The sequence below is a fragment of the Oryctolagus cuniculus genome, chromosome 16 (assembly GCF_051225735.1).
Source record: "Oryctolagus cuniculus isolate XC-2025 breed Fujian yellow rabbit chromosome 16, ASM5122573v1, whole genome shotgun sequence".
Lineage (NCBI taxonomy): Eukaryota > Metazoa > Chordata > Mammalia > Lagomorpha > Leporidae > Oryctolagus > Oryctolagus cuniculus.
In genome coordinates, this window is record NC_142882.1 from 790333 (window position 1) to 812500 (window position 22168).

The 22168-nt window shown below is 73.5% G+C and overlaps 1 protein-coding gene across 17 annotated transcripts; it reads right to left on the reverse strand.

Annotated features, from left to right (window-relative positions):
• Positions 1-568: 568 nt before the first annotated feature.
• Positions 569-19863, reverse strand: TCF3 (transcription factor 3). 17 transcript variants are annotated; one of them, XR_016222473.1, is made up of 20 exons: positions 19411-19855; positions 17784-17902; positions 15307-15379; positions 10048-10121; positions 9857-9935; positions 8833-8900; positions 8216-8348; positions 7059-7108; positions 6409-6481; positions 6169-6332; positions 5953-6085; positions 5686-5744; positions 5521-5596; positions 5159-5232; positions 4911-5069; positions 4712-4799; positions 2710-2839; positions 2396-2624; positions 1201-1427; positions 763-1098 (listed from the first exon to the last, which is right to left on the reverse strand). XR_016222473.1 is itself a non-coding variant. In XM_070058509.2 (19 exons), the coding sequence occupies exons 2-19, from the start codon at positions 17853-17855 to the stop codon at positions 956-958; spliced, it is 1884 nt and encodes a 627-aa protein (XP_069914610.2). In that variant the 5' UTR covers positions 17856-17902; positions 19411-19850; the 3' UTR covers positions 647-955. The 17 variants fall into 17 exon arrangements, 15 of the variants coding, with proteins under 15 accessions (XP_069914616.2, XP_069914617.2, XP_089171370.1 ...); XR_016222474.1 differs by lacking the exon at positions 1201-1427 and having other exon boundaries at positions 647-1098; positions 2389-2619; positions 19411-19853; XM_070058509.2 differs by lacking the exon at positions 1201-1427 and having other exon boundaries at positions 647-1098; positions 2389-2624; positions 19411-19850.
• Between the last annotated feature and the right edge of the window lie 2305 nt (positions 19864-22168).

Genomic DNA, 22168 nt, shown 5'->3' on the forward strand with positions numbered 1-22168 from the left:
AGCTCCCAGGCAGACCCGTGCGCAAGTCCCAGGTTAACGGCCGGTCCCCAGCCCTGCACGGCCAGGGCCAGCTCCTGCGGCCACAGGGCATTCCCGGGGGTCGGGGTGGACAGCCGGGCTGGGGGCAGGCCCGGGGGTCTGAGGTTCAGATCCAGGGTTGTCCTGGGCCTGTGCTGTGCCCGGGTCCAGAGCAGGGACCCTCCGAGTCTGGGGCCCTGGGGTGGGGGGGCCGTGCAGGCCAGGGCCAGCTCCTGCGGCCACAGGGCATTCCCGGGGGTCGGGACCGACAGCCGGGCTGGGGGCGGGCCCGGGGGTCTGAGGTTCAGATCCAGGGTTGCCCGGGTCCACAGCAGGGACCCTCCGAGTCCTAGGGCCCTGGGGTGGGGGGGCCGTGCAGGCCAGGGCTGTCAGTGCTGGGCGCGGGGGTGGGGGCGCTCCCCTGGGGGGAGGGGGCCCGGGGACCCTTGGTCCAGGCAAAATCCAATCGAGGGCAGTGGGCTGGTGGGCGGGGCGGAAGGCAGCGCGCCCGGGACCCTGCGGAGACCCCCAGGCGCGCGCTCCACGCGGGTCCGTTTGCACAACTTTTAATCGTCTGGTGGGTGAGGGAGCGCGAGGCCGGAGCTGGGAACAGCAAGAGACATGAGACTTTTATACAAAACCATTTGTTGCTTACAAAACATAGGCCAGAAAAGCGAAATAAAAAAAGAGACCAAAGGCGTCGTCCTTGCTAATTTCTTCTACGTTAAAAAAAAAAAAATCTCGTAACTAACATTCCTTTTATTTTCCTTAAAAAAAATACTATGCGTAGGCACGAGGTGCTGGGCTCCCGCGGGCGCGGCCGCGCGCTCCGCTCGGGTAAGGCATCGTCTTCTGGGGCAGCTGCGCGCGCGGCCCGGGCCCGGCCGCCGCACCCCAGCGCCCCGGGCTGCGCCGGTCCCTGCTGCGCGGGCGGCCCTCACAGGTGCCCGGCCGGGTTGTGGGCCTCGCTCAGGCCCGCGTGGGCGCCCGGATGCACCATCTGGGGGTCCCCGACCACGCCCGACACCTTCTCCTCCTCGCGCCGCTTCAGGCAGGCCGCTTTGGGGTTCAGGTTCCGCTCTGCGGGGCGGGGAGGGGAGAGCGCTGTGGGCCGGGTCCGGGCCGGGCGGAGCCGCCGCCGCCGCGCAGGCGCAGGGCGGGCGGGCGCGGGGCGGAGCCTACCTCGCACCTGCTGCTCCAGGCCCAGGATGACCTGCACGGCCTGCTGCAGGATCAGCAGTTTGGTCTGCGCTTTGTCCGACTTGAGGTGCAGCTGGCACATGCGGCCCAGCTCCCGGAAGGCCTCGTTAATATCCCGCACGCGCACCCGCTCCCGCGCGTTATTGGCCATGCGCCTCTCCCGGTCCCTCAGGTCCTTCTCCTCCAGGGACAGCACCTCCTCCGCACTGCTGGTCACAGCACCGCGCCCCCGTCAGCCAGGGCCGGCCAGCCGCGCCGGGCGCGGGACCCGGCCGCACCGCAGCGGGGAGGGTGCGCGCCCGGCCCCGTCCCTGACTGTCCCCGGACGGAGGCGGGGCCAGGGGAGGGTCCTCCCCGGCCTGGGGCCCCCACCTCACTGTCCCGCCCCCACCCCCGAGGACGACCTCGGGGTCAGAGCAGCAGAGCCCTAGGCCTGGCCGAGCGGGTCGGGTCCCGGGGTCGGGCCCCACAAGGCGCCGCCCAGCCCCCTCCCTCGTGGGGAGGCCGCGAACGGTGCTGCCCGGGGGCGCTGGGCCCGGCGGGCGCCCGGCGGGCCGCCTGGCACCGTGTCGCCAGCGCCCAGGGACCCTCAGAGGCCTGCCTGCCTTCCCTGCGCTACTCCTCACCCACTGCCTGCCCACCCTGCCCTCGGGGCCTGAGCCCAGGACAAGCGCGCAGACCAAACTGGCCCTCGGGTCCCCCAGACAGGGACGGGGCGCGGCGGGAGGTCAGGCCCTGAGGCCGCAGCCCCGGCCTGGCCATTCCTGGTGCTTGGGCAGCAAGTGCGAGGTGGGGCGGGGCCGCCGGTGGGGAGCAGACGGACAGGCGGGGGCAGGGGGCGTGGAAGCAGAGCGCGGAGGCGGCAGGACACACAGCCCCCCTCCCCCGCCGAGAGGGCCGCGGAGCCGAGGGGGCAGCAGGGGCGGGGCGGGGCGGGGTGGGGGTGCTGGCTCCCGTCCAAGCAACAGAGCTGCAGGAGAGAAAGGGTTAGCGCGGCCACGCAGGACAGCAGGGAGTTAAGGAAGCCAGCGCAGTGCCCTCTGGGGTGGGGGTCTTCGCCGGCACCCCTCCCCCAGCCCAGACCGCCCACTCCAGGGGCACGGGGCGGCGAGCGGGGCGGGGCGGGGCGGGGCGGGCGAGCGAGCGGAGCCGGGCCGGCGCCCCACTGACCTCGCACCTGCTGCTCCAGGTTCAGGATGACCGCCACGGCCTGGTGCAGGATCAGCAGTTTGGTCTGGGGCTTCTCGCTGCTCAGGTGCAGCTGGCACATGCGCCCCAGCTCCTTAAAGGCCTCATTGATGTCGCGCACGCGCAGGCGCTCCCGCGCGTTATTGGCCACGCGGCGCTCCCGCTCCCGCTCGGCCTTCTGCTCTGGGGGGAGGAGGTCGTCCTCGTCCTCGTCTGGGCTACGGGGAGGGGCCGGGGGCCGGAGGCAGAGCGTGAGGGCGCGTGCGCGGCCCGGGGGGGGCGGGGCGCGGGGCGGGCGGGCACCTGGGGCGGGGCCGCGGGGCCTTGTCCTTGCGGTCGTCCTCGGCGTCGCCGGCCGCGGCCGCGTTCTCCTCATCCTCCTTCTCCTCCCGCTTGATCTCGCCGGCGCCCGCCGCGCCCACGCGCCCGAGTCCTGCAACGCGGGGCGGCCGGGGTCGGGGTCAGGGTCAGGGTCAGGGGCCGGCCCCGCGCCCTGCGGCTGCCCTGGGGTGCCCGCGTCTGCAGGTGCAAGGCCGAACCCGAGCCCCCGAGGGGTCCCCGGCCCCGGGCAGGCGCCCACTGCTGCCCTTGGCGGTGGGGGGGACCATGGAGGTCACGTTAGCGGCACAGGCTGTCCCCGACCGTCCCGTCCCCTGCCGGGCCCAGCCAGCGCCACGCGGCTGAGGACAGCCACAGACCCCCACGGCAGCCGCGGCCGGGGACCAAGGGGACAGGGAACGCGTCACGGCGACACAAAGGCGAGTGGGCCGCGCGGAGCTCCGGTGCGCGCACTGGAAGCCGGCGGCCGGGCGCGCAGACCCGCAGACCGGGGCGCAGAAAGCTCAGGGCCCGGGAGGCAGAAGCGAAACCCACGGCGCGGGGACCACGGGCGGCAGAGCACTGGGCAGCCTGCCCAGGGTCAGCAGGGGAGGAGCCGGCCCTGCGGCACCCATGCGGGCGCCGGTTCGAGTCCCGGCTGCTTCACTTCCGAGCCAGCTCCCGGCTGTGGCCTGGGAGAGCAGTGGAGGACGGCCAAGTGCTGGGGCCCCGCACCCGCGTGGGAGACCCGGGTGGAGCTCCGGGCTCCGGACTGGCCCAGCCCCAGCCGTCGCGGCCATGCGGAGAGTGACCCAGGGGATGGACGACCTCTCTCCCTCTCTGAGGAACTTTCAAATGCATAAGTGTTCTGTAAGAGAGACTGGGCTCTCACGCAGGCACGGCGGACACTCGGCCGTCCTGGCCACCGCCCACGCCAAGCCGGGAGCAGAGGGGCCCAGCCACCGCGCAGTGCCGCCTGCAGCCACCAGAGGGCGCCGGTGGATGTGGAATCTCGGCCCAGGGCCCCGCGGCCACACGGCCACACAGCAGCCCTGGGGGTGCCGCCCTTCCCCACCGTCTGCTCCACAAACCCCTTCTGCCACCACCACAGCTGTCCTGCTGTCAGTCACTCGAGGGAGGGGCTTCCCGTTCCACTCCCCGGCGCCTACAATGCCGGCACACAGCCGGGGCCATGTCCCGTACCCCTGGGACGCACACAGCAGGGGCCATGTCCCGTATCCCGGGGGATGCACACAGCAGGGGCCACGTCCCGTATCCCGGGGACGCACACAGCAGGGGCCACACCCATACCCCTGGGATATACACAGCCAGGGCCACACCCATACCCCGTGGACGCACACAGCCGGGGCCACATAGGTGCCCGTGGACGCACATAGCCAGGGGCCATGTCCCGTATCCCAGGGGATGCACACAGCTGGGGCCATGTCCCGTATCCCGGGGATGCACACAGCCGGGGCCACATAGGTGCCCGTGGACACACACAGCTGGGGCCACGTCCCGTACCCCTGGGACACACACAGCCGAGGCCACATAGGTGCCCGTGGACGCACATAGCCAGGGGCCATGTCCCGTATCCCGGGGGATGCACACAGCTGGGGCCACGTCCCGTATCCCGGGGATGCACACAGCCGGGGCCACATCCGTCCCCATGGACACACACAGCCGGGGCCACATCCATCCCTGTGAACACACACCTCCGGGGCCACATAGGTGCCCGTGGACGCACACAGCCGGGGCCACATCCGTCCCCGTGGACACACACATCCGGGACCACATAGGTGCCCGTGGACGCACACACAGGGCCGCCAGCAGCGCTCAGGCCGACGCTGGCCCTCGCTGCCCTGCCCGCCCTCGGGGGCGCTGACGGAGCCCCACGTCTCCAGGCGTCCCCCGGCGAGGCCGATGGACTGGGGGTGGCCACGTGGCCGGTATGGGGCCAAGCACGGCTGGGAGCGGCCAGACTCACCGCTGTAGGCGTCGGGGAGGGTGCCGGGCTGGCTGGGCAGGGCCGCGTGGTTGTGCACGAGGCTGTCCTCGGAGTGGCCGCCTCCGACCTGCGGACGGTGGGGAGGGGGCCACGTGAGCACGGGCAGGGCCCAGCCCGGCCCCGCCCCCGCCCGGCGCCCTCCCCCGCCCCGCCCGCCCCGCCCCCGCCCGGCGCTCACCAGGCCTGCGTGGCGCCCGCCCAGCGGCACGGGGCCCGGGAAGCCGGAGGCCAGCGCCCCGGGGCCGGGCAGCAGCCCGTGCGCGTCGCCGGCCGTGCCCACCGCGTGGCTGCGCAGCACGTGGATGGCCTCGTCCAGGTGGTCTTCCATCTTGCTCTGCTGTGGGAGGGGGCGGTGAGCGCCGGGCGTCGGCCCACGGCACCCGGGCTGCCCTGGGGCGGGGCGGGGACAGGCGGCCGGGCGCTCACCAGGCCGTGCAGGCCCCCGTCGTAGCTGGGCGATAAGGCATCGGGGGCTCCCGCTCGGGGCCACTGCGACGTCCCTGCGGGGGGGGGAGGGCCTGAGTGGGCACCAGAGGCAGCGAGGCCCTGGGGAGGCGGGCACGGCCGAGCTGGCCACCCAACCCCAGGACGCCGCGCCAGGACGGGCTGGGGGAGCAGGAGCAGCCCCCCGGGGCAGGGCCAGCCAGGGGGCCCGCAGGGGACGAGGCAGGCCCCCAGGGGCCTCCCAGCCTTTGGTTCCACAGGACCCAGCCTGGGAGCCGCCTCTACCAGGGAGCCCTCCTGGATAGCTCAGGACTCGGGTCCCGCCCCCCCCGCCCCCCACAGACCTGCCAGGCCCTGCGGGGAGCCCACGGGCGTGGAGGGGCTGGAGAAGTTACTGCTTCCGTGGTCTGGGGAGTAGATCTGTGGACAGGACGGGGAAGGGCCGGGAGGTCAGCGGCCGGCCTCCCGGGGCCCAGCCCAGCCCGGCAGCGCCGCGCCCCCCGCCTCACCGAGGCCAGTGCCTTCCCAAGGGCGTCCCCGGAGCTGCTGGCCGTGGTCCCTCGGGAGCCTGTGGGTGTAGAGGCAGAGGCCAACCTTGGGCGGCAGCCTGGACAGCGCCCGGCTCGGGCCGCCGGCACCACGGAGGGCAGCCCTGACGCCCGGGGCAAAACCACGTCCCGTCTCGGGGCCTCGGTCTGGCCGGCGGCCCGGGATGGGGGGCGCCACCTGGAGCCCAGCAAACCCCGCCCAGGGGGCCCCTGGCGGGGAGGCCATACCCAGGAGGCCGTCGGCCCCGCTGACGGGCGGCGTGTGGCTGGAGACGCTGCCGTACGCGGCCGCGGGGGCCGCCGAGAAGGTGGGCACGGCCGGGAGCCCACCGTTGACCTCGGCTCCGTGCAGCTGGTAGCCCTGGAGGGACGGGCGGGGGACGGGGCTCAGACAGGCGCCAGCCACCAGGCCCGCAGCCGCCCACCCGCCCAGGCCCAGCCTACCATGCGCTCCTGCTGGTGCAGGCCACCGAAGGCGCTGCCGCCGCCCACGGAGCCACCACTGCCCGCCGGGAGGGGCAGGGGGGACGAGCCCCCGCCCAGCATGGGCCCAAAGCCGGCCTGAGCCGAGGGGCTCCAGAGCTCCGAGGAGGGGTGCAGGCTGCCGTCTGCGGAGAGGGGCGCGGTGAGGCGGAGGCCGTGGGGGCCGCCCAGCCCCGCCCGGCCCAGCCCCAGCCCAGGCACCTGCCACGTAGAAGGGGGCGGGGTAGGCGGAGGCGTCCCTGCCGTAGTCATCACCTGAGCTGGCGGGGTACACCTGCGGGTGGGAGGCGTGGTCAGGTGAGGCAGGCCCCTCCCGCGGAAGACCACCCCTCGCTCTGGACACACGGCAGCCCTGGCCCGGCCTCCGCTCCCTGGGGCTCCCGTTCCCGCCAGCGCCCCTGCCCTCGAGGCCTTCGGGGGTCACTGCCCCCCCCCGTGTCCCTCCTCCCACCAGACCCCTGCTGACCCCGCCCTCCTGACCACGTGAGACCCTCGGTGGCGGGGGGGGGGGGGACCCAGCGGCCACGCAGCGTCCAGCAGGGACCGGGGCTGCAGCCCAGCGCTGGGTATGAGGGTGGGGGCCCAGGTCCCCCCCAGCCCACGGGCTCCCATCAACACGGCTACTCTGGCCCAGGCTGCGCCCCGACCCCGCCTCCAGCTCTGACTGACAGGGACCGGGGGCAGGGGCGGGGGTCCTGAGGGGTCAGCCCACCCGCTGGGCCTGGGGTGAGGCCATGGAGCCCAGGGCCGGGGCTTCCTGAGCCACGTCCTCCGGGCAGGCCTGGCCCCGAGGGGGCGGTCACGGAGGGGGCCGGGCCAGCCGCGGGGGCCCCATCCGTGCCACCACTCACCGAGGAAGGGAGACCAGGAGGAATCTTCCGGACCTTCTTCGGCTGTGGGTCTGTCAGGAGCCAGAGGTGAGCGCTGCCTGTCCGCCCGCCACCCCTCACCCTGGCGCCCACCCCCTTGCTGGCCCCCGAGAGGCCGCCCCGGGGCCTCGCTGGGAACCACAGGGCGGCCCCAGCACGGGGCACCCCGCTCCCCGCTCACGGCCTGGGAAGGACGTGGAGATGGGCGGCCCCGTCACAGTGCACCAGCACCCCCCACCCGCCGCGGGCGCAGGTTCCGGTCCCGGCGGCTCCACTTCCGACCCGGCTCCCTGCTGTGGCCTGGGGGAGCAGCAGAGGCCGGCCCAAGGGCTCGGGCCCTGCACCCGCGTGGGGGACCCAGAGGGAGCGCCCGGCTGCCGACCCGCCCAGCTCCGGCCGTCTGCAGTCCTTCGGGGACTGAGCCAGGGACAGGACAGTTCTCTTCCCCTCTCTCTGCCTTTCAAATCAATTACCCATCTCAGAACAGGGAGGAAGAGGGGCCACGGGACCACCCGCTGGGCTCAGACAGGACAAAGGCCAGGAGTGGAGGGCGGCGGAGCAGTATGGGAAATGAGGCGCGGCACCCCCACCCCCGTCTGGGAGCCAGCTCTGGGGGCACCTGGCCTCAGCACCCCCCCACCCAGGAGCCAGCTCTGGGACTGACCCAGCCCGAGCCCGCACGGCCTCCTGGACCCACGCACACCACGGACAAGCGTGCGCACTGCGCCGTGCTGGGCCATGTGTTTGCTCGTGTGCTGTGGGCCAGCAGCTCCCACCAGGACCGCCCCCAGGGGGCCGGGGCAGCCCCAGCGCCTGGGCCCCCGCCTCCTGCGTGGGAGACCCGGACGCCGCGGAACCCCTGGTCCGCCTCTCAGACCAGCTGGCCCGGGGGCAGCGCGGGGGCAGCGGCCAGCGTCCTGCCCTCGTGGGTGCGTCCCAGGCACTCCGCGTGGCACCGGGCCTGACGTGTGCCCTGGGGGGCAGCGGGGACGGCGCACTTGGGTCCCCGCCGCCCACAGGGAGGCCCGGATGGAGCTCCCGGCTCCCGGCTTGCGGGGGGGGCCCCCTCTCACTCTGCGGACGGCGACAGCCCCCACACTGAGCCCGCCCGGCCCGCCCGGCCCGCCCGGCCCACTCACCCAGGCCGCCGTCTGCGGCTCTGCGCCGGGGGTTGCTGGGGTAGGAGGCGTAGTAGGGGGTGCTGCCCTTCACGTCCGAGGGCGACAGCGGCCCGGGGCTGCCGAGGCCCAGCTCGCCGGACAGGAAGCCAGCCTGCGGGAGGGACGGCCAGGAGACCTCGGGGTGGGGGCGGGGCCCCTCCTGCCCGCTCTCCGCACCTGCACCCCCGCCCGCAGAGAGGAGATGGGGCGAAGACCAGGGACCGCCCCGCAGTGGAGTCTGGGTGCGCCCCGGGGGAAGGGGCCGACCCCCACCCCACCCCACCCTCGCGGCCGGGATGCGGGGGTGACAGGCAGGGCCCGTGCGGAAGGGGCCGACCCCCACCCCACCCCCGCGGCCGGCGGTGCTCAGCCCAGCGCCAGGCGGGATGCGGGGGCTGGAGCAGACCCTGAGTGACAGGCAGGGCCCTGAGGGCGGGAGTCCCCGGGGAGCCCTCGCACCCAGGCCCGGCCCGGAGGAAACGGACCCCACTGTCTCCCTGGGCCTGCTGGCCCCTGCCCCATCCCAGCCTCGGCCCCCGCCCCCGCACTCGCGCATGCGCACACGGGAGACCCAGGCACGCTCCCCCCGCCCTCACCTGAGCCAGGCCGCCGACAGCCGCGTCTCTCCCGAAAGCCGCGAACCCGCCCCGCTCGCCGCCCTTGCCTGCGGGACGAAGAGGTCACCGGCCGCACACAGCAGGCGCCCGCTGAGCGCGTCGGGGCTTGGGGTCATCGCGCCTCCCCGCGGCACTGGGCTGGCAGCTGTCTGTGCCCGGGACAGCCCGGGTCCCCGTGGGTGACCACACAGCCCCAGCCCACGGAGCGCCGCCCTGCGGAAGCTGACAGCCCCTCTCCTCCCGGGTGAGGCAGGGGGCAGGGCCGGCCTGAGCCCACCCCCGCCATGGACTCCGCCCCTGGGCCACTGGTCCCCTCCTGGCTCCGCCTCCGTGCGTGAGGGAGGAGCCAGGATGCCCCGGGGCTGACCCGAGCTGTCCCAGGGCTCAGAGAGGACCCCCCACCTCCACAAGAACAATCTCCCCAGGCCAGGGGAGCACACGCGCCGGTCCCTGAGCCCCCCCCACGGTGACCACCCCGAGCCCGGCCTGCTACCCCGGGCCGGCAGGAAGCGCCAGGCGGAGGCGGGGAGGAAGGAGCGGCCGGAGGGGACCCGCGTCCTGCAGGGGCACGGCCAGCGGGCTCGTGGGGCGGTGCCAGGCCCAGCGCAGGTCCAGGGTCTCCCACTGGCACCACCACCGGGACCCAGGGTGCTGACCACAACACACCTACGTCCTCTTCCCCGGGGCAGGTGCCGCGACCTCCGCAAAACAGCCCCGCCCCGGTCACCCGGCCCCTCCGCGGGTCACTGGAGCCCCCGAGGCCCCGGGCGCCCGACCCCTGACCCTGCCATAGAACAGGGCCTCCGGCCAGGCGGCGGAATGGCACAGCCCCGGCCGCCCCCGACCAGCCCCAGAGCCCGCACAGGCCACTTCCTGCCAAGCCTCAGTGGGCGAGAGCCTGGTGCGGGGGGCGTGGCCAGCAGGGCCTGGCGGGAAGGTTCCGGAATAATCTCTGCCCTGCAGGTAGGGAAACTGAGCCTCCCGGTGCCGCCTGCACACCCACCTGTGAGCCCAGGCCCCAGGAATGTGGACGAAGAGAGGCTGCCGTGGGACTCGCTGAAGTGGGCGCCTTCGCTGTAGGTCTGGGGGAGACGGGCAGGGGTGAGGGGCTGGCGTCGGCCCGCCCCGCCCCGCCCTGCTGTCCTCAGAGCCCCCAGTCCAGGGAAGGGAGACGACGGGGGAGGGGGCACTCACCCGGCCGGGGTCGAAGGAGGAGGTGTTCTGGTCGCCAGCACCCCAGGAGCCCGAGCCGGGCCGGTCCTCCAGACCTGCAGCGCAGGAAGGCGGGGCCAGGGTCACCCTCAGCCACGCCCAGGCCCGGGGAGGGCTGGGAGCCCCTGGTGAGCAGTCGGGCAGCCGGCCGCTGGTGGACTCCTACCCGTCCATCAGAGCCCCGGGCTCCGTGCCCGCCTCGCTGAGCCTGCCCCCAGCTCCAGGTCCCTCTCAGACCAAGCGCAAGGGCCTCAGGGCACAGGTTGTGCATGACAGGACCCCCACAGCCACCAGCCTGAGCAGGTGCCGGGGTCCTGTCCATCAGAAGCCAGAAGAGAACCCCACAGGCGGGCCCAGGCCTGCGGCATGGTGGGGGTTAATGAGGCGGGCAGGACTGGGTAGGGTGGAGGCAGGGCGGGGCCTTATCTCCTGGAACACTCTCCCCTGTGTCCTGGTCCCCCCTCCCTGCCCTGGTTCCCTCCTCCCCGTCTCAGTCCCCCCTCCCCGTCCTGGTCCCCTCTCCCCCTCCCCGCCCTGGTCCTCCCCTCCCTGTCCCAGCCCCCCCTCCCCGTCTCAGTCCTCCCCTCCCCCTCCGGGTCCCCCCCTCCCCGTCCTGGTCCCCCCTCCCCCTCCCGGTCCTGGTCCCCCTCCCCACCCAGGTCCGGCTAGGCCTGGCCAGAGAGAGTTTCCCCCTGGTGAGTGGGGTCCCAGGAGGACCCTGCCGCAGCCCAAGGCAGCAACGCCCACCCCCCAGAGCTGGGCCGCGGGCCTGGGGGCTCAGGTCCAGGAGGCCCCCCCCCCATGGCCGGAAGCCGCCAGCCTGCGCCCTCCCGTCCCTGCTTTGTGTTAATCATGCCCCCCAGGAACTGCTGTTTAATTGCTGCCTGATTTGCATAATTATGCATATTAATCTCACAGCCTAATGAATATTTGTGAACTCGTTTTTTTCTTTTTGAACCCAAAGCTTCCACTGTGACTACGGCGGGGGCTGGGGGCTGGGCAGAGGCTCCTGGCAGCACCATCACTGGGCGGGGGGCGTCCGTACCCCGAGATCCTGGACCCTGGGGACAGGGCACAGCACCTCCGGGGCCTCCGTGTCCACGCCTGCCTGGGAGACCCCGAAAGGCAACGGGGAGCCCCCCAGATCACGGCCAGGGCCGCCCCTCCCCCACCCGCTGATACAGTTAAGACTCCCGGTTAATTGCGCAGCCGCGCGCGCCTCCCCGCTCTGATGAGGAGGGCGGGAGAGGGAGCCGTGGCCGCTGCTCTCCAGAACGCTGGGGGCTGCGGGAGGGGCGCCACACGGCCACGCGGCCCGGGGACGCGGCCAGAGTGGACGGGGCTGAGGGCGGCGCACGTCTCCAGCCTCGCCGACCCCGGTCCGCCTGCGGGCAGCTGTGCAGCAGGAGGAGGCGCGGCCCCCGCTGGCCCGTGTGGTACCGACCACGGCGGCCCGCGGCCACACTCCACGGCGGCCACTGCCTGTGCGCGCTGCAGCTGTGCCCGCAGGCGGCTGTGCCCCCGCGGCCAGGGCCGCTCTGCACGGGGAGGGGGCAGCCACGCCCCGCGGCCCCCCTGCATGGGGAGGGGGCAGCCACGCCCCGCGGCCCCTCTGCACGGGGAGGGGGCAGCCACGCCCCGCAGCCAGGGCCCGGACCTCCCTGCAGCCCCTCCCAGAGCTCCCCACGGCCCTCACCACACACAGACACGACCTCTGCCCACAACACGCAAGACGCAGCCCGTGCCGGCCCCGATGCCCCCTCTCAGGGCCAGCTCCGTCCCGGGTCAGCCTCGCCACCCCATCCCTCCCAGGACGTGCACCCACCGAGGAGACCCGGCGGGAGCTCCTGGCCCAGTTCTGGGCATTTGCACAGGAACCGGTGGTTCAAAGACCCTCTGGGGCCGGCGCTGTGGCGCAGCGGGTAAACCCCGGCCCGCAGAGCCGGCATCCCACATGGACACCGGTTCAAGTCCCGGCTGCTCCACTTCCCAGCCAGCTCCTGCTGTGGCCTGGGAGAGCAGTGGACGATGGCCCAAGTCCCTGGGCACCCGCACCCGCGTGGGAGACCCGGATGGAGCTCCTGGCTCCTGGTCAGCCCGGCTCCGCCCATGGCGGCCATCTGGGGCGAGGGCCAGCGGATGGAAGACCTCCCTCTCTCTCTGCCTCTCTGTAACTCTGCCTTTCAAACAAATTGATTTTTAAGAAAAAGACCTTTCTGTCGGCCTCTGTCTCGTTTCTCTGGAATAAACAATCGCGTGAAATCGGGGCTGAACGTGGACCGGGAAGCAGCAGGGCCGAGGGGGACCGACGCACGCCTGCTGGTGCCAGACAACAGCCCTGCGGAAACACCGGAGCCGGGGAGCGGCCAGGGACTTCAGAGGGGAGGGCGGAGGGTGGAGGGCGGAGGGCGGAGGGCGGGCAGCTGCCAGGGCCCCGCCGCCGCCGAGAGAGGGGACGAACCCACCCTGCTGAGCGGGAGGAACGCGCCCTGGACGCCCTGCAGCAGGCGGGCCGGGAGCCCAGCGAGGGGGACGGGGAAGCCCCAGGGCCCCGCACGCCGGCCGTCAATGCACACACAGGCCAGGGCTGCAGGTGGACGCCGGCCGGCAACAGCACCCACGCCGGCCTCGGAGACCCAGAGCCAGAGGGAGCCCGCAGTGCCCCGGCTCCCAGCCGCACCGGGGCGGGCGGCTCAGCTCCGCGCCGGGCACCGGGCCCTGCCGGCGGCGTGCGGGAACCGGGGAGGAGCCGAGGAACTAAAGGGGCAGAAATATTGATTCCCGATGAAGCAGGCTCCTCGGAAGGAAAATCGATCAATCAGACGAAGCGGGAGCCGGCCAAGGACAAAGAAACAGCGAGCCAGGCCGAGCAGGCGCCCCCGCCCAGGAGGGGGCCCCACGGTGGCCGACACCGCCCGGCTCCAGCCCCGGCTGCTCCCCGCGCCTGCACCCACGTGGGGACCCCGTGGGCCGGAGACGGAGGTCTCTACACTGAGGGAGCCTAAGACACGGCGTTAGACCGGGAAGACCCCAGCAGGACTGCGGGCCAGCGGCCAGGGCGCGGCTCTCCGGTCCGCGCAGGGGACTGCACGAACCAGCGTCTGCTTCAACACGCAGCGACGGGCCGCAAACCCTCCGCCCGCATGCGCACTGGCTGCCCACCCGGCTCCCCGCCCCCACATCCCGCAGCCACAAGTCGTGCGGGAAGCAGGCGGAGGCCGGCGCGGGCACCTCACGGCCCTGTCGTGGCCTGGACCCTGCGGCTGCGGGCAGCTGACCGGTCCCCCCGCCCACTCGACGGCCTGGGCCCGGCCCGCGGGGCTGTCCACTCCGCGTCTCTGCGACCTGCTTTGGGACTTCCCATCCCGGTCATCGCCAAGGGGCGACGCGGCGGGCAGGGCCACCGGGACACGCGCGCGCAGGGCGAGACGGCGGCGGGCCGGCCCAGCCACTGCAGGCCCCTCAGCAGGTGGCAGGGTGAGGAGTCCGCGGAGTCACTGCCCGCCGAAGCCCCCCCCCCCCCCGGGAGCCTCCAGCCAGCCAGGGCCCAGCGCCGGCGTCCCTCCCCCGACGTGGGGGCCCGAGTGCGCGCTCCCGGCATGTGCCCGGCCCAGGATCTGCGGCAGGAGATGAGACCCAGCACGTGGGAGCTGCCGGCCCGCGAAGTAGGTTACACACACACAGGGACCTCAGCCGGTGCCCTGAGCTCAGGGCTGGGGGCTCCCGGTCCCACCGCCCCCAGGAGGCCATGCGCGGGGCCGGCCACGCAGCGCTGCCGGGGGCCAGGGGCGGGCAGGCAGACAACGCCTCCCTCCCCTCCGCCCTGCAGGACCCTGGTGCAACCTCAGGTCCAGGGAGGGGTGTCGGTGCCACCTCCTCCAGGAAGCCCCCAGGAAGACAGCACCTCCGGTTCCCGGGGGCCGTGGGGATTTCCACCCTTAGGAGCGGCCCAGTCAGCCCTGCGGCCACTTCCCCAGGCGCAGGGGAAGGCCAGCGCGGAGCAGCAGGGCGGCCACGTGACAGCTTCGTCTCTCTCTGGGGGTGGGGGCGCAGCGTCCGCGCCACCCTCACCCACCCTGGCGCTCCCAGGTCCCACGGGACCCAGACACAGCCCCGAAGCCCCGAGGAGGCACTGGACCTGCTCACAGCTCCCTCGGCCCCAGCGCCCGGCCCCACGCCCAGCCCCTCGACTCCCAGTACCCGGCCCCCGCGCCCAGATCCCTGGCCCCCGCACCCAGCCCCTCGGCGCCCAGCCCCCGGCCTCTGCACCCACATCCCCAGCCTCTAGCACCCGGCCCCCAGCACCAGCCCCCGCACCCAGATCCCCGGCCCCCAGCACCCAGCCTCCCCACCCAGATCCCCGTCCCCTGCGCCTGGATCCCCAGCCCCCACGCCTAGCCCCTCGGCCCCCAGCACCCAGCCCCCAGCACCCGGCCCCTGCACCCAGATCCCCGGCCCCCAGCGCCCGGCCCCACGCCCAACCCCTTGGCTCCCAGTACCCGGCCCCCGCGCCCAGATCCCCAGCCCCCCCCACACCCAGTTCCTCAGCCCCCAGCATTCAGCCTCCCCACCCAGATCCCCAGCCCCCACGCCTAGCCCCTCGGCCCCCAGCACCCAGCCCCCAGCCTCCGCACCCAGCCCCTCAGTGCCCAGCACCCGGCCCCTGCACCCAGATCCCCGGCCCCCCACACACACCCAGATCCCCGGCACCCAGCACCCGGCCCCCAGCCCCCGGCCTCTGCACCCAGATCCCCAGCCCCCAGCACCTGACCCCTAGCACCAGCCCCCGCACCCAGATCCCCAGCCCCCACGCCTAGCCCCTCGGCCCCCAGCACCCAGCCCCCAGCCTCTGCACCCAGCCCCTCAGTGCCCAGCACCCGGCCTCTGCACCCAGATCCCCGGCCCCCCCCCACACCCAGATCCCCGGCACCCAGCACCCGGCCCCCAGCCCCCGGCCTCTGCACCCAGATCCCCAGCCCCCAGCACCCAGCCTCCCCACCCAGATCCCCGGCCCCCGCACCCAGTCCTGCCTAAGGCCTTTGCGGCGCCCCTGCAGGCGGACGCGGCCCCTCACACTCACCGCCTCCCCCACACCCAGGCCGGGAGGAGGGGACGCTCTGGCCAGCAGGCAGCCGAGTCCAGGGGGACGGGACGCCTCAGGCTGGCTGCCCCCACGCCACCCCCACCTCCCGTGCCCAAGCCGCGATGCACCCACCACACCTGCTCCTCGCCATGTCCTACCTGCTCCTCCGAACTGTGCGCTGGCCAGGGAGGCGGGCCGGCCCTTCCCGGCGGCCACGGGCAGCGGGAACATCTGCGGGCAGAGGGGGAGGGGCGATGGGCAGGGGCCGCGCGGGACCCGGCTCGGCCAGCGCTCAGGGACGCTCCACCCAGGGTGCGCGGCCCCCGCCCCACCACGCGTCCCCAAGGCAGGACGCACCCCCCCACAGGACACATAACACGGCCCCCACGGGACACGCCCCACACGAGATCTGGGATGGGGGGGCGGGGGGCCGACACACAGCCTCTCCGTGTCTCCACGCAGTCAGGCCCGCGTGACAGGGCAGAGGGGGACCGAGAGGGGGACAGCCCAGGCTGCCCCGCATGGCCGGCCTGAACCGAGGGGCGCCCGGGCGCGGGGGCAGCAGCAAGTGTCCCCGAGACGCAACGGCCCCCCTTTGCCACAGCAAGAGCAAGGCTGGCCCCGCGGGCGGGGTCATCGCTCCCAGGGTGCGGAGCCCCCAGACCCCTGGCCCCCCAGCCAGCAACAGGGAACCCAGGAGGCCCTGACTCCACCCCCACCCACAGCGGGGGACCTGGCCCTGTTCTCAGAGGGAGGGCGTGGCCAGGCAGGGGCGGGATCTCCCGGGGCCCCGCCTCCTCGGCAGGTGTCAATGGGAACAGGCCCTGCTGCCCAAGAAGGGTCTCCCCCACCCCACCCCCGTCCCCTTGGGGACGCCGAGGCCTGCTTGGGGGGAGGGGCCGGCCCTGGACGAAGTGGGCCGAGCTGACGTGGCTCCTGCCCCGGGGGGCACCGGGCCGTGTCCTGCGGGCGCCGGGCCTCGTGATCGGCCAGATGCCTGCTTCCTCTTCTCCAAGATGCACGCCCGGCCCCGGCACGTGGGAGTCCGGCCCCGTGCCCGCCATGCCACCGGTGCCCGGCCCCCACCCAGGCCCAGAGGCCGGCGCAAGGGCCCGAGGCTGGGCTCTCCAGGTCGGGGTGGGACCCGGCCTCCCCCAGGCCTGATCCGCACGCCAGGGAGGCGCCCGGGCAGCCCGGCCCGGCGGCAGGAGGGGCGCAGACCTGCAGGAGCCACCGCCACCAGCGCTCGGCCTGGGGCCCACGTGGGACCCCAGGCAGGGGCACGGCAGACCCCAGGCCGAGCGCTCGGCCCAGCCGCCCGTGACCGGCAGTTGAACAAGAACCGCCGGAGCGCACCTCTGCTTACTCAGCCGGAGACGCAAAAATAAGACGGGGCCCAAAATACCCGCGCCCCGCGGCCGCCGCGCCGTTCCGCTCCGCGACTCTTGTTTTCCACAGAGCTCGGCCGTGCCCGGGGGAGGTCGCCATCAGACCGAAAGAGCGGCCCTCCCTGGGGCCGGGGCAGCCGTGAGGAGCCCCCCCACCCCGCCAGCCACACACACACACACACGCACACACACAGCCGAACCCCGGCCCAGAGACGCGAACTGACGCCACCCCAGCTCCCGGCACCGGGCTCCGCTCTGCGCTGGGCCCAGGCCGCTCCCGGAGCCTGCGGCTGCCCCGAGCCCCTGGGGCTCCCCTTCCCTTCACGGGCCTCCAAGGACGACCAAGTGGGGAGCCCTGGCCAGGCCAGGAAGTGCCCGCCCCTCCTCCGGGCCAGCTCAGCACTGGGCACTGTTTTCCGCGTTCGCACGGGGCCAAGCACCCTGAGTGCGCCCACTTCACAGATCAGAGGTCGTGGGTGGCACTGGCTGACCCGGGGCAGAGCCCGTGCGGTGCAGCCCACCAGTGGGGGGGGCTGGAGGCCCCACTCGGGCCCTGTTCCCCGCCTGAGCAGCGCTGGGGCCGGCATCCCGGGTCGGTGCACAGGGTCCGGCCCGGCGGCTCCGGCGGCTCCACTTCCCTTCCAGCTCCCGCTACAGCCTGGGGGGCGGCAGTGACGGCCCAAGGGATTGTCCCCTGCACCCCGCGGGAGACCGACGGAGCCCCGGCCTGCGGCCGCTCGGCGTGAACCGACCACAGGGGTCTGCTCGCTCTCCCCCTCGCCTTCCTCCTAACTCTGCCTAGATTTGCCTTAAAGACAAATAGGTCTTTACAAAAAGAAAAAAACAAGGCCGGCGCCGCAGCTCGCTAGGCTAATCCTCCGCCTGCGGCGCCGGCACACCGGGTTCTAGTCCCACTTGGGGCGCCAGTTCTAGTCCCTGTTGCCCCTCTTCCAGGCCAGCTCTGCTGTGGCCCGGGAGGGCAGTGGAGGATGGCCCAAGTCCTTGGGCCCTGCACCCCATGGGAGACCGGGAGGAAGCACCTGGCTCCTGGCTTCAGATCGGCGCAGTGCGGCCGTGGCGGCCATTTGGGGGGTGAACCAACGGAAGGAAGACCTTTCTCTCTGTCTCTCTCTCACTGTCTAACTCTGCCTGACCAAAAAAAAAAAAAAAAAAAACCAGCAGGACAGGTGGGGCGTCCGCTGCCCAAGGGCCCCCCCCAGCCCCGCCAGCGGCGCCCTAGGGCTCACCACGCTGAAGTCCAGGAGGTCACTGAGCTCCTTGTCCGAGCCCACGGGCGCCATCCTCGGCGGCTGGTTCATCCTCCGGGGGCTGCGGCCAGCGCAGGGCCAGGGCAGGCTCCTCAGGCCTGGGGGGCCACACGGTGGGGGGGACAGGAAGCGGAGAGGTCAGAGACCACCGCCCAGCGGGCAGGCGGGGCCTGAGAAAGCCTGGCACCAAACCCCGGTGCGCAGCAGGGTGGGGATCTCCCATTGGGACCCCTCCCCAGAGCCCATGGGGGCTGTGATAAAAATTCTGTCCACGCGCCCACCACCACCCCGGGGGGAACCAAATCCCAGGACGTGGGCCAGTCACCCCCTCCTCGCCCCACCTGCCCGCCTGGGGAGGGGGTGGGGCAGCCCAGGCCCCGCCCCTGGGAAACTTGGTGGGGACCCCCCCCCCCGCGCTGGAAGCAGCTGTCAAAGTCCACTGAGGGCCTGTTCACCCCGAAACCCAGCGCGAAGGGATCCAGGAGTCAGAGGGGGAGCCCCCTCCCAGCTTCACGGCGGGGGGGGGGGTGGCCACGCTGCGAGGGCCCCGCCTTCACCCCCTCCCAAAAGCCAACTGAATTTGAGCAGAAAAAAAAAAAAAAAGGCCAGGCCAAGTTGCTCTACCGCCACAAAGTATCCGGGAGGGATCTCGAAGCAACTTTGGAAACAGCCCTCGGCCCCCACCCGGGGTCCCGCGGCCAGGGATTCCCCGCACCGGCCCGGGGGCTCGGCCTGGCGGGGCCGGGGATCCACCTGCCGCAGGCGGGGGCGCGCGGCCGGGGCGCGCAGCGGGACTGGAGGGCCAGGGGCGGAGGAGCCCCCTCTTTGTTCGCCAGCTGGGGCCGGGGTGTGCAACGGGCGCCCCCTCCCCCGCCAGGGTGCTCGGCTCGGGGAGGGCGTGCGAAACCGACTTTTTCGGAGTTGTACGAAACCGCACTCTTTTGTGGGGCAGCTGAAACCGACTTTCAAACAGCCCGGAGAGGAGGCTGGGGGGGGTGGGGGCGCCCGGGCCGGGGGAGGGGGCTGGGGGCAGCCTCCGGGGGGCCTCCACGCGGGCCTCGGAGGGGCCGGGCGCCGCCGGGCGGGGGGGGACCCCGAGCACCTCCCCCCCCCCAGCCGGTGCAGGCGGCGCGGCCCGGGGCGCTTTGAAGCCGCCAGCGCGCAATAACGCACAGCAGATGTTCCCGCCCGGGCCCGGGACCCCGGCCCCCTCCAGCCCCGCGCCCGGGACCCCGGCCCCCGGCCCGAGCCCGCGGCCCGCGCCGCACACCCTCCCCACAGACAAAAGGACGCCCCCCCCCAGCTCCGGCCCCTCCCGGGGCAGGGGGCGCCCGAGGCCCCCCGAGTCCAGGCTGGGGGCCCCCGCGCCCCAGGCGGGCGGCCGCTCACGGAGCCCCCGCCCCGGGCGCCGCAAAGTTTCCCGAAGTGCCCGGGCGGGGAGGGGGTGCGCGCGCGGCCCCTCCACGTCGCCGCCCGGTCCACGCGGAAAGTTGGAGAACAATGACCCGGGCCCCCGCGCCAGTCCCGCGCCCCCGTCCCGCGCGTGGGGGGCGCCCGGGGGAGCTGGGCGAGCCCCCCCACCCCGCTCCGGGTCGCGAGCGTTTACCTGCGGGGCGCGGTCGGGCTCGCGGCGCGCGGGGGTCGGCGGCATGTAGCAGGGCCCCCCCCCGGACAAAGGGGCGTCGCGGCCGGGCCCCCGAGGGTCGCGCGTGGGCGGCGGGGCCCGGGCCCCTTCCCCCGTGCGTGCGGCCGGCCGGGGCGAGGGGCAGCGGCGTGCGCTGTGCCCGCGGTGCCCGCCGCCCGCGTCGGGTCCGGCTCGGCTCCGGCCCGCTACGCCCGCGGCCGCCGCCGCTGCCTCATCTCCCTGCGGCGGGAGACATGTTCCGCCCCCCGCCCCGCGCCGCCCGCGCCGGCCACGCCCCGCCACGGCCACGCCCCCTGGAGGCCACGCCCAGGCACGCCCGGCGGCGCGCGGCGGATCCCTCCGCGCGGCCGCGAGCGGCCGGGGCGCCGGCCCTGCGCCTGGGTGTGCCGCGCACCCGCGTGGGGACCCTAAGGGATCTCGAAGCTCAGAGTTGGGGAGCGCGGGTTCTCGGGGTTTGTGAGCCACGGGCGCCGGAAGGAAGCAGGGACTATCTTTCTGCGCGGATGTACACTTACAGCGCTCGCACCATGACGCAAATGGGAAGGCCCTTGAGATTGAAAGATAAGGCAGAGTGGCGGTGGCCAATTGGAGGGCGGGGAGATTTGATTGGCAGGGCTGCCGACCACCCGCGGGAAGGCCCCGCCTCTCCCTTTTCCCTCCCCGCGGCGTAGGCGGGACTCTCAGAACTGGAGTCCGCGAGAAGCGGAGGGGGTGGGTTTTGGAGTTTAATTCTCAGGTTGTCGTGGCCGCCCGCGAAGCCGCTACAGCTGGGTCGTCTCTGAGTTCCCGGGTCTCGCCCCTGGTGCCGAGTGCCGCGAGCGGGCATCTTGGACCCGCGGCTCGCTTGGCGGTGCGGTCGGGGCCCCGCGGCTCGCTCGGCGGTGCGGTCGGGACCCCGCGGCTCGCTCGGCGGTGCGGTCGGGGCCCCGCAGCTCGCTCGGCGGTGCGGTCGGGGACCCCGCAGCTCGCTGCCAGGCCTGATGAGCTCACTCCCCGCTCAAGGCAGCCCTGTGCCCTGCTCCGGGCAGAGATGAGAAGGGGGTGCCCTGGGGAGGCCAAGGGCAGCAGCGCTTAAAAAGGCCCAGGCCACGCGCACACGCTTGTACACGCGTGTGTGCACATACAAGCACGCATGCGCACACATGCATGCGCGCACACGCTAGGCACACACCCCTCAGGAGCTGCAGCAGGTCCGGGGCCGGAGGGCTCTCAGGTTCAGCCCCCACCCCGTGCTGTCCCCCATCTGGGAACTGGGCCTGCACCGCTCCGCCTCCTGGGTCTCTGTGCAGCTCCAACCGCAGCCCAGCCCACGTCCGTCTGTCCCTCCCCCTCCTCGCTGGGGTCCAGTTGTCCCTAGAGTGGCCCTTCGGTTTCAACCACAGAAGGGGAGGAAACCCCCAGGGAGCAGGCCGCGCCTGCGCACCCCTAGTATACCAGGTTTTGCGTGGGCAGAGCAGGTGAGCCCCCGCACTGTTCAATGCAAATACGGCTCCTCCCAGCCTCAGGCCATGACTAAACCCAATGTACGGATGGGGAGACTGAGGCTGGGCCGCGCTGGGGCACGCACCTGCCGGGAGGCCTCCTGCTGCCCACAAGCCAGCATTGTCTTCCCCGGGGAGGGGGGGGCTGAGTCACCGGGAGGAGCTAGCCTGGGGGCCCCCACTCAGCCTCCCCCTCTGCCCAGCCCTGGGGCCTGGGTGCTCCCCACAGGGCCCTGGCACAGCGACAGGAGAGGCAGCCGGAACCACTGAACCACCCACCGGCCCCCTGACTGGGGCTTTGTTCCCCGGACGGCCGCCCCGCCACACCGAAGGTGCCCTGGCCCTGGCTCCTGGACCCCTTTCTGGGGGAAACTCCTGGGGGGGCAGAGCCGGTGTGGGATTGGACTTGGGACCTGGGGCTCCCCCAGACTCCCCCTCCCCCTGACCCCAAAGGGGGTGCCTCTGACTCAGCCTGGGTGGGGCCTGGCTCCATTCATACCCCAGCATGGCACCCCCCCCCCGCTGCCCCCCACTCCTGGGCGGAGTCTCTCGGGGCCTGCCTGGGGCACCTGGTCTCCCCCCCAGCAGAGCCCCCCAGTGTGAGGGGCCCAGGGCACCACGGTGGTCTGACCCCTGCCCCCCACCTCAGACCTACCCTTTGGTGAGCCAGCCGGGCAGGGGTCTGGGGGGGAGGGGATCCCCGGCCTCCCTGGGTGCCGGTACATGTGGGGGCTCCGCGGGGGTCCAGAACGGGCTCTGAGCCTGTTCCTCCCACAGGGACCCCCAACCAGCTGGGCAGGGGCTGTGGCTGCAGGGGCCCAGGCCCGGGGTGAGATGGGGGCGGGGGCTCAGTCAGGAGCGGAGCCCCCAGATCAGAAGAGGGTCAGGTGGCGAGGACAGCGTGCCCGCTGGGGGGTCTGGGAGACGGGCCCTGCCCACGGGAGGGGCGGGGGATGAGAGCGCGGGGGGGGGGGGGCTGGAGTGGATGAACCCTGGCCCAGCCCTGACCCCAGCCCCCTCTGGTCCCCAGGGCCACCTGCTGGGGACAGCTCCAGCCCCAGGGCTGGGCCTGTCCTGCCGCATTCCGGGGCAGTGTTCACACAGGGCGCCTCCCCACCTGCCCCCAGTGAGCTCGGCCCACGCACCGCTGACCTCTGCCCACAGTGCCCAGCCTGCCCTGCCCCGGGGCCACCTGCCCATGGCTCAGATGCGGGTGCAGGAAGCCACTCGGGACCCCG